Below are 9,903 nucleotides of genomic sequence, written 5' to 3'. Positions count from 1 at the left end.
ACCGGACACCTTTCAGCTCATAGGTCAGCACACATCCCCCTGAGCCACACCAGCCAGGGCAGGTAGGCTGCAATTTCAGATAGGTGGGCAAGGAAGGCATCACTGGTGAGGCGATATCTGAGCAGAGACCTGGGTGTTTTACAGATGAGAAAGCTCAGAGAGGGAAAACAACTTCCCTAAGGTTACAAGGCAGATTTGATATTAAATAAGTCTCTTTGATTCAAAAGCCCACTGAAAATGGTATCTCCTTCTGCAGGGGTAACCCCTGGTGTTTTCAGAAACTCATTGAGCAAGATTCCTGACTCTTGTTAGCTTGTCTATCTTTACCCATATCCCTTGCACCAAAGCATTTCTAAGGATTAAAACTTAGGCAAGAGTATTTTGTGGGCTTTGAACTTTAGTGGTGGTAGGGACAGAAATGAAAGGTTTGCTTTAAGGAGGTGTCGAGGATTATTTTGAAACTCAGTCATTCCCTGAATCTAAAATCTAAAATCTCATTTGGTGTCCTTAAGGTCTGCTCAGGAAGGCAGACCCTCCCATAAAAATGCAGAAGCTGTTCTAGAGGGTCTGCCTGGAGTGAAGACAGAGGCCCAGTCTTCAGAATTTTCACTGACAAAAGCCTCGTCTACTGACTCATCCCTTTTAGAGAGTTTCCCAGGAAGCCAAGCTTGGGAAAATGTGGGCCCAGGATCCATGGTGGCCTGCATTTCAAACACCCAGGCTTTGGAAACCCGAGTTGCGAAGGCTGAGGCCTGGGAGACTCAGGCTCGTGAGGCTCAGAGAAGGGGCACCCAACCCAAGCAGACCTTTGCAGTGCAGCTGCAAGCTGCCCAGCCATTGAAACGGAAACCCTCAATTAAGAAGGTGAAGGTGCCAGAGAAGAAGAAGAAGAGTGAGGCCCCTTTCATCCGTCCACTCTGGTCCAACAAGGTTGAGTACATCCTGACCCAGGTGGGCTACTCCGTGAGGGCCATCAATCTTTGGCGTTTTCCCTACCTGTGGCTTCACAATGGAGGTTGTAAGTCTGGGGACCAGGGACCATGGGTCCACAAGGGGCTAGCAAGATGGAAGCCTAACCAGGCTTCAAACTCCAAGGTGTCTGGGATCTGTAGTGGCTGGAGACTTGGCAATCTGAGCAGGATAGGAGGCGAGGCCTGAACACCGAGGATCCTGAGAGAGGTAGAGGTGCAGGGTACCTGAACGTGAGGATGGTGGGGCTAGAAGTCTGTATCAGGGCTGGAGGTGGGAAGGACTTTACTGGGTCTTCCAGGAACTGGGGGCCAAGGGACTGGACTCATGGGACTGTGAAGGATGTGGAAATAGTTGAGTCTTGAGGCCTGTAGTTTTAAGAGACATCACGGGTTGGGGGTGTGCTTTTCTGGACTTCCAAAGAAGTCCAGGATGGTTCCCTCCTTAAATCCCCTGCACAGGGAGTTTTTTCATCATCTACATCTTCTTGCTGCTCTTGATTGGGATTCCTCTCCTCTTCCTGGAGATGGCCATCGGTCAGCGGATGCGCCAGAGCAGCATTGGCATGTGGAAGACCATCGGCCCCTGGGTTGGTGGTTTGGGGTGCACCAGCTTCATGGTGAGGAGCCCTGGGCTGCCCAGGTCTACCCTTCACACCCCGCCCTAGCCCAGCCCTTGTCCCCTGATACCACTTGCATGAGTCAGGTCCCTTTAGTCCCCCACTCCTCTGTCAAATTCCCTCCTTTTTCCTGTCCCCATCGTTCCTCCCCAGACACCGCCTCCCTGGCCCGACAGGTGTGCTTCATCGCTGGCTTGTACTTGAATGTGTTCAATGCCTGGATCCTCACCTACTTGGGCCAGTCCTTCAAGTATTCCATCCCATGGGAGCATTGTCCTCTACTGAAGAACTCCAGTGCCTTTGGTGAGGAGGGGAAGGGGATTTGGAAGAGGAGTGAGGAGGGGCAAAGAAGAGGCAGATAGGAGGAGGAGGAAGAAGTGAGACGAGAAGGATGTGGGGGAAGTGCTGATGCGGAGGGAAGGGTCGCCCTGTCTAGCAAGCGTGTCCAAAGCCAGATGCCCGTAGATCCTGAATGTGAACAGACGACGCCCTCCATGTACTTCTGGTACCGGATGGCCTTGAAGGTCTCAGACAGGATTGAGGATGGTGGGCCACCAGTCTTCAGTCTGTGTGTGCCCTTTCTGCTGTCTTTGTGTCTTGTTGGTGTTTTCATGATTAATGGGATCAAGTCCATCGGGAAGGTGAGTCGCCATTTTTGAATTCCGTAACAGTCTCAGATACTTTAACCCCCACCTAAATGATTACTTTTTGATCTTCTGATGTCTCACTCCCTCTGGCCTTCCACTCCCGCTAGCCCCTGAACCCTGCTGAAAGCCGTCTTCCCATCTCTCCTGATTTCTGACTCAGAGCTTTTGACCCCTGATGACTGTTGGTTGACCCCCACTGGTACGTGGTCACTGACGCACCCCTCTCTCAATCCAGGTTATGTATGTCTTGGTGCCAGTGCCCTATTTAATCATGATCTGTTTTCTCATCCGGGTTCCACTGCTGGAAGGAGCAGTATTTGGCCTTGGAAATTTGAAGGTTTTGAAGGTAAAGAATATCTTCCTCACTCTTCTGTCAGGCCTCGGAGGATACCTGTTGTCTATTCTCAGGTGTCCTTTCCCCATTATCTCCCTCTGTGTCCACCCCCTCTCCTTATTTTGTTACAGTTCTCCTCCTCTTTGACATCTTTTCTCATTCTTGCCTTCTCCTGTTTAGATATCGTCTCTGTACGACGTGAGTGTGTGGTGCCATGCGGGGGTCCAAGTCTTGTTTACCTTGGGACTCGGCTTTGGCCCCATTGTCTCTTTATCCTCGTACATGGACCCGTCTAACAACTGTCTCAATGATGCCTTTGTTGTGGCTGCGGTCAACCTGGGCTCCATGATGCTTGCCACACCTTCTATCTTCTGCGTCCTCGGCTTCTGGGCCACAATCATCACGCACCGCTGCAATGAGAAGTGAGGCCAGCCGCTTAGTTGAGGGTCTCAGCCTTAGGGACCTACAAAAAAGTCCAAGAAGCAGGTTCTCTCTCATAGCACAACTCCATGGGAGAACTATGCGCACGTCACCTAAGTACACGGGGCTCCCTGATACTCTGTGTGCAAAGCCTGGAAGGTTGGCATTTAGCTACTAGTCTAAGAAGGGAGGAAGGGGAGAGGTCGGGAGTGAATAAGAGGCTTCATCACTAGAGCAGGGGCCCCCCAGAGTCCCCAAGAAGATGAAAGGAAAGGCTTCCCCAAGAGTCCCCCATGGTTATAAATTCTCCAGGTTTACACAAATTCGTGACCCTGAAGGTGGGTGCCTTTTCAGTTTCATCCCAGGCTCTACCTTACCCAGACCAGTAATGCTGGCCTAGTGATGTCCTTATCTGGGAGGTAAGGGCAAAGGAGGCGGTGTCCTAAGGAGCTAAACGGTTCTACGTGATTCACCTCTTTTCCCCAGGAACGCCGAAACACTTTCCAGCCTGGTAACCCTGGGGAAACTGCCTCCTGACGCGCAGCCCCCGGCCAACCTGGCCGCCAACCCTACTGCCCTCTTTTCTGCCTGGCTCAGCAGCCTGTCCCCGCCCATCAGCAGCATGGTCCTCAGCCACATTGCTGAGTGCAGCTTAGAGAAGCAGCTTTTGAAGGTCAGTAAAACTAGGTAAGCTGGGCTGAGAGTTTCTTAATGCCTTCTGTAAAACAGAAATTTCATCTTTTCTTACTAGCACCAGAAAAAAAAAAAGTCCCAGAAGCACCAGGGTAACCTGCAACTGTGGTAATGCAAAGAACTGTAGCTTGCAGAATGCCCTTCCATGGCTAATGCTAGGTGGTTTTCCATGTCAGAGGGTCAGCTTGGTGTTTTCCAGAGAAGGTAGAGTGTATCTTTATCTGTATTGATGTTAAGTTCGAGGACACTTTAACTCCTGCCTTTTCCCCCTTAACATTAACAGGTTAAGGAGGGCCCAAACTTTGCATTCCTGGCCTTCATTGAAGCCATGTCATTCGCTCCTGGGTCTGTCTTCTGGACCGTCCTCTACTTCCTGATGTTGCTGACCTTTGGGCTGAATGTCATGATAGGGACCCTGCAGGGCATTATCACTCCACTCCAGGACTCCTTTTCTTCTTTCAGGAACTATCCAAAGCTGTTTACAGGTACGCTGGCCTCTGGCCCTGCTCCCACCAATGGCCCTGGCTTCAACTGAGACTCTCATCCAGCCCTGGTTGTGACCTCCGCTTAGTTAGTCCTTCCCGCCCAGCCGGACCTCCGACCTTGACCCAGATTCCTTGTCTCCTTCAGTGGCTGTCTTTGTGCTCATGTTCCTGTGTGGCCTCTTCTTCACTCGACCCTCAGGCGTCTATTACGTTGGACTGCTGAGTGAATACTGGATGATCCTCCCCATAATAACCATCGTCATACTTGAAAACGTGGCTGTGGGCTGGGCCTATGGGGCCAGGAGGTGACTGCTTGGGTCTATAGGGAAGGCTGATTCCTTCCTTTCTTTCTTTCTTTTTAGATTTTATTTATTTACTTTTAGAGAGGGGGAAGGGAGGGAGACCAAGAGGAAGAGAAACATCAATGTGCAAGAGCTACATCAATCAGTTGCCTCTCACAAGTCCCCAACTAGGGACCTGGCCCTCAACCCAGGCATGTGCCCCGACTGGGAATTGAACTGGCAGCCTTTTTGTTCGCAGGCTGGTGCTCAATCCACTGAGCCACACTGTCCAGGGCTGATCCCTTTCTTTTTGCCTTCATTCTCACTCAACTAGAGTGTCATAGGGACCCTTAATTCCAGGGCCTGCTGAGAAACCTTTGAATTCGTTCATTTCTTTAACATATTTATGAATGCTTAATATGCGGCAGGCACTCTTTCAAATGCCGTGGATACATACAGTATTGAATCAAACAAGAATACCTTTCTTCAAGGAGTGTGCATTCTAGTGGTGGAGCTAGACAGTCACCAAATGGACAAATAAAAATGTTAGGTGGTAAAAACCGACAGGAAAAAGTCAAAGGGTAAAGCAAAATGATCAAGACGGGGAGTGTATATGGGCGTTAACTGAGATAGGATTGCAGAGAAGGCCTCTCCAATAAGGTGACATTTGAACAGACTCCTGAGCGAAATGAAGGAAGGAACTGTGACAAACTTCTGTGCAGGTGTGTTCCAAGCAGAGGGAACAGCAAGTACCAAGGGAAGGGACGCATCAACTCTGGAGGCTTTGAGGACTAAGGAGATCAGAGCAGTTGGAACAGAATGTTAGTAGATGAAGCAGAGGTAATGGGACGTCACGTTGGGCCTTCTAAGCCATGATAGCACTGAGCTTTCTGTGCAGAATGATCGAGGAGGCATGAGAGGGTTTTAAGTAGGGGAGTGACATAGTTAGGTTTATTTTTAAAAAGATACCTACAATTGCTGTGTGGGGAATAGACTATGAGGAGTCAAAAGTAAAGCCAGGGGGACAGGAGGGAGCCATTGTAATATTTCAAGTGGGAGCTCCTTAATGGCGTGAGCTAGGGTGATAGAGGGGTAGATGGAGAGGTGTGGTCTAAGTCTCTAAGGAAGAGCGAGCGGGGCGGAGGCAATGAAATAACCAGGGACTGGAAGCTAGCAGGCGCACCTGCGGAATGGGAGCATGGAGAATCCAAGGCATGTCCAAGGGCTCCCGGGCCCAGCTGTTTACCGGGCTGGATGTGGACATCGCAGTGGTACGTGGAACTCAAGGGCGGAAGGTTCAGGTGGCAGCATTTTTGGGTGACAGTGGTTTTGGAGTCAGTTCACTCATTTATTAACTCACTGCACAAATATTCCTTGAGACTTGCTGTGTCGGGAAAGCCTCATGGGTATGGGATACACATGAATTAGAATTAGCTTCTCCTCTCTAAGGGCAGAGTGTCCAAAGAGGGAAACGTATATAAGCAGAGAGTCACAGTACAAACAAGGCGGTAAGTCTAGAGGAGAGGTTGCTGGCGGTCCTCTAGGGCACCTGGAAAGTCCAAGGAAGTGTCTCAGAGGAGGGGACAATTGAGCGCAGTCTGAACAGATTAATAGGTAGACAGAGAACAGTAGTCTAGGCCAAAGGATCCTACTTGTACGTTTACTGAGTTTGAGAACATGCACTAAAGGAGGCTACATACATGGACTGGAAGAAACTAAGAAAAGTTCCTTCAGGGACAAGTGCTAACTTTTGGGGGGTTGACGTTGTTCACTATGGATACCCAGCACCTAGAAGGGTCCTGGGCACATCACACACACTCTTGTGTTTATGGAATGAATGAAAGGGACTTGGTCTTTATCCTGAGTGCGCTGGGTACCCATGAAAGGGTTTTGTTTTGTTTTGTTTTTAATTTATTTGTAGAGAGGGGAAGGGAGAGGGAAAGAGAGGGAGAGAAACATCAACATGTGAGAGACACCTGTTGATTGCCTCTCACACTCCCCCAACTGGGGACCTGGCTCTCAGCCCAGGCCTGTGCCCTGACTGGGAATCAAACCGGCGACCTTTCGGTTCACAGGCCGACACTCGACCCATTGAGCCACACCAGCCAGGGCCATGAACAGTTTTAGAGCAGTAGAGGAATGTCTGAAATTTTTTCTTCGGTTTGGAAGATGAGAGAGGATGAGGCTTGAGCGGAGGCAGGGGTTTGGAAGTGAGGTAGAATACTGGAAAGACACTAAGGACAGGCTGGCCTTGTGCCCCAACAACCCTTTCTCCTAGGTTCCTAGCAGACTTGGCGACTCTGTGGGACCACTCCATCCACCCCATCTTTCACTGGCTGTGGAACGCTGTGACTCCAGCTGGGCTGCTGATCCTGCTCATCGCCACTCTGATCCTTCTGTCTCTGAAGACCATGACGTATCTGGCCTGGGACTCCAGCACTGTGAGCCTCCCTGCCCAGACCCCAGGCTTCCTGGCGAGCGGGGGCCCATCTCCTAGGCCACTCTTGGCCTGAAGACCCTGTCCTCTCATTCTCTGCTCCCTGGAGACTCATTAGTCCTCTGCCCTGAGCCCCCTGCCACTCTTCCCCTTCCATCATCTTTCCTCTTCTGGAAGCTTCGATGTTCTGAGCCCCTTTCCCATCTCTCCATAGTCAAAAGAGGTGCTCCGACAATACCCGTCGTGGGTGCTGCTCGCGATGATCACCCTGTTCCTCGTCGTCATCCTCCCCATCCCCACGTACTTCGTGTACTGCCTCACCCATGGCATTCCTTTCAAGTCCACAAGCTTGGGCAGGCCCACCAAAGAGGTCCAGAAGGAGGAACCCCTGAAAGATGGTAATCGAATCACTGATCAACCTGCTGTGTGACTTCCTAACCTGCTTGGTGTGACCTGACATCACACATCCCTCAGAACAGGTGGCTCAGTAGCCACTAGTGACTATTGATGTCCTTGGACTGAGAACTCCTTTTATTCCCAAGGATAGGGGCATTATTTGGGGGAGCTCTTGGGGCCTGGCTTTGCAGCCCCAGTCCAAGGTCCCTCTAGTTGCCACTGTCATTTCCCCATCCCCTGCCTCAGTGTATACACGTGCCACTCAGATACACTGTCGGTGATGCCAGCCAAACCCGGTGGGTGTGGAGCTGGAGGTGTAATGCTGTTGGTCAATAAATCAGTCCTCAGTCCAAGCACTGGGCGTGAGCAGATCTGTTTTTCTTCTCCGTAAATGCCTCAGAGTTTCTATAAATGTCGAATGGAATTCTCATTCCATTCTTTTGAGAGCTAAATATCAAGCCCTGAGCTCCTGCCCTCTCCTCGCCGTGGCAAATTCACATGCTCGGGTATTAGACTTGCTTTATCCAGGGACTGGCCTGTAGCCAAGAAAAACCCAGGACATGGAGGCTTCAGCAAAGATGGAAATGATATTAACGTGCTTGCTAACGGGACATGGTCCCCTGTCATGGCTCTAAAATTATTTTGTGGAGTTTCCCAGGCTGTTGTGGGTTAAGTGGTCCACACAGACTCAGTGATCTGTGAGCTAACACATAGCCAGTTCGGGAGCCCGCCATGGTTCCACAGCTCCCCGGTAAAGAAGACACCCTTTTACCACAGGGCTACGTCAAATGGACTCTCCTAGTGGGCGAAGATTGGGTGGGTCTCAAGGAGCTTGTGGAAGTGGCCATGAGTTCACAGTTGAGCTGAGGTACTTCCTGAAAGGAGACGGAGTCAGGCCGTCAGGCAGTGACTGGGGGTGGGGGCTGTGGGTAGAGGGGTGGGGGATTCCTGAAGATCCAGGGGATGGGTTTTCTTTATCCCCCCCCCTCGCTTTTTTCTTTTTTTAATAGTAAAGAGAGGTAGAGAAACATCATGTGTGTGAGAAACATCGATGGGTTGCCTCTTGGCCCACAACCCAGCCATATGCCCTGACCGGGAATCGAACCCTGGGACCCCTTGGTTCGCAGAGGGGCACTCAATCCCACTGAGCCACACCAGCCAGGGTTGGGTTCCCTTTAAATGCCCAAGAGATCCCAGAATTTCGGATTGCTCAGTTCCCGCAGGGAGACTGCCTCTGCATAAGTTTCTGTGACAAAGGAAGAGAAAGTAGACCATCCCAACCCTTCCTTGGCGGGCAGCAACCAGGGCGCAGGGTGGGCTGGGGAACGGGAAGAGCAGAGATCCCCGACGGCAGAGACACCGGAGACGGACAGGAGACAGCAGCAGTTTCCACGCTCCTCAAGCCCGAGCGCGGGAGCGCTGGAGGCGCTGTGGACCTCCTGGTGGTCACCAGCCATGGGCCGCCCCCCCCGCCCCCTCCGCCGTACGTGTAGCCCCGCCCCCCACGCTCCCCCGCCCCGCCCCCACCCAAACGATCTGTCCCTTGAAGACTTCGCGTGCTGTTGGGTCAGGTAAGGTGGGAATGGGAGAAAGATGGGGAAGAGGCAGACGTCTTCTCGGGATTAAATAACCCGAGTTTTCAAGCTCCTTTCTTTGGGGAGCCCAGATGCTCATCCTCCGTCCTGCACCCCAGCCTCCAGCTCCAGCTTTGGGAGCAGAACCTGAGGGTTAGGTATTGACAAGTAGGGGCTCACCGGATAAACCGATGGCCGTAGAATGAAGATCCTGCTGCGTGCCCTCCGCCCACTGAAGATTTTCCTTTCCTCAGGCCACGCATTGAAGGTCCTTTGGCGCCTCATGGCGGGGCTGTTTAAACTGGGAATCTCTCACATTGCCGTAGGGGTTCTGACTACAGTGGAAGGCTGGCTTCTATCGCGGGTGCTTCTCTGCGCAGCTGTGGGGTTTCTTCCTGTCTCAAGTCCGGTCCCGTGGCGCCCTTGCGTAGGAGCGGGTTTTCTTGTGGACTGGCCTTGTTAGAGAAATCAGAGCCCCGTGCCTTGGGAGGGTACCTTTCACATCTTTATTGTTATTCCTCTCAAAAGTGGCATGAGATACAGGTATTCTCATCATCAGGTTTCGTCAGGAGATGGGGAAGAAAGAGGGATTCACGCAATGAGTTGAGGGGTGCAGCCTGACAAAGATTCTTATCTTGTGGCTTCTGGGCCTCGTCTTTTGGAAATTTTCAAACATGAACAAAAGAAGAACAATGAATCACCTTGTATTCATCACCCATCTTCAATAATGACCAGCTCATGACCAATCTGGTTCCATTTCTCCTTACCCCACTGCATGCCTCCCCATTATTTGGAAGCAAACCCCAAATTTATCATTTCATCTGTAGATAGGCCAATACCTATCGAACCCTTTAAAAAGTAACCTGACAAACCTTCGCTGGTGTGGCTCAGTGCTGGCCTGTGAACTGGGGCGGGGGTTGCTGGTTCGGTTCCCAGTCAGGGCACATGCCTGCGTTGCAGGCCAGATCCCCACTGGGGGGGGATGCTTGAGAGGCAACGACACATTGATGTTTCTCTCCCTCTTTCTCCCTCCCTTCCTCACTCTCTA

At 51.4% G+C, this 9,903-nt stretch overlaps 1 protein-coding gene across 1 annotated transcript; it reads left to right on the top strand.

Annotated features, from left to right (window-relative positions):
- Positions 1-693: 693 nt before the first annotated feature.
- LOC129082700 (orphan sodium- and chloride-dependent neurotransmitter transporter NTT5-like) lies at positions 694-7,315 on the top strand. The gene is made up of 11 exons (XM_054588413.1): positions 694-1,022; positions 1,435-1,588; positions 1,765-1,891; positions 2,054-2,229; positions 2,471-2,581; positions 2,750-2,991; positions 3,476-3,662; positions 3,966-4,167; positions 4,313-4,472; positions 6,727-6,889; positions 7,100-7,315. Exons 1-11 carry the CDS (start codon positions 694-696, stop codon positions 7,313-7,315), a joined length of 2,067 nt encoding a protein of 688 aa, XP_054444388.1.
- The last annotated feature ends 2,588 nt before the right edge of the window (positions 7,316-9,903 follow it).

The sequence above is a fragment of the Pteronotus mesoamericanus genome, unplaced genomic scaffold (assembly GCF_021234165.1).
Source record: "Pteronotus mesoamericanus isolate MK-2021 breed Mesoamerican mustached bat unplaced genomic scaffold, CSHL_Meso_final scaffold_137, whole genome shotgun sequence".
Classification (NCBI taxonomy): Eukaryota; Metazoa; Chordata; class Mammalia; order Chiroptera; family Mormoopidae; genus Pteronotus; species Pteronotus mesoamericanus.
Note: the sequence above shows the minus strand (reverse complement) of the source record. Positions and strands in the feature narration are given on the sequence as shown.

What these genes read in the sequence shown, in the direction of transcription:
- LOC129082700 (XM_054588413.1), top strand. Translation starts at nt 694, where the DNA reads ATGGTGGCCTGCATTTCAAACACCCAGGCTTTGGAAACCCGAGTTGCG. An exon ending in TGGGGTGCACCAGCTTCATG is followed by an intron (nt 1,589 to 1,764) that starts GTGAGGAGCCCT and finishes CTGGCCCGACAG; the next exon opens with GTGTGCTTCATCGCTGGCTT. An exon ending in CTATCCAAAGCTGTTTACAG is followed by an intron (nt 4,168 to 4,312) that starts GTACGCTGGCCT and finishes TGTCTCCTTCAG; the next exon opens with TGGCTGTCTTTGTGCTCATG.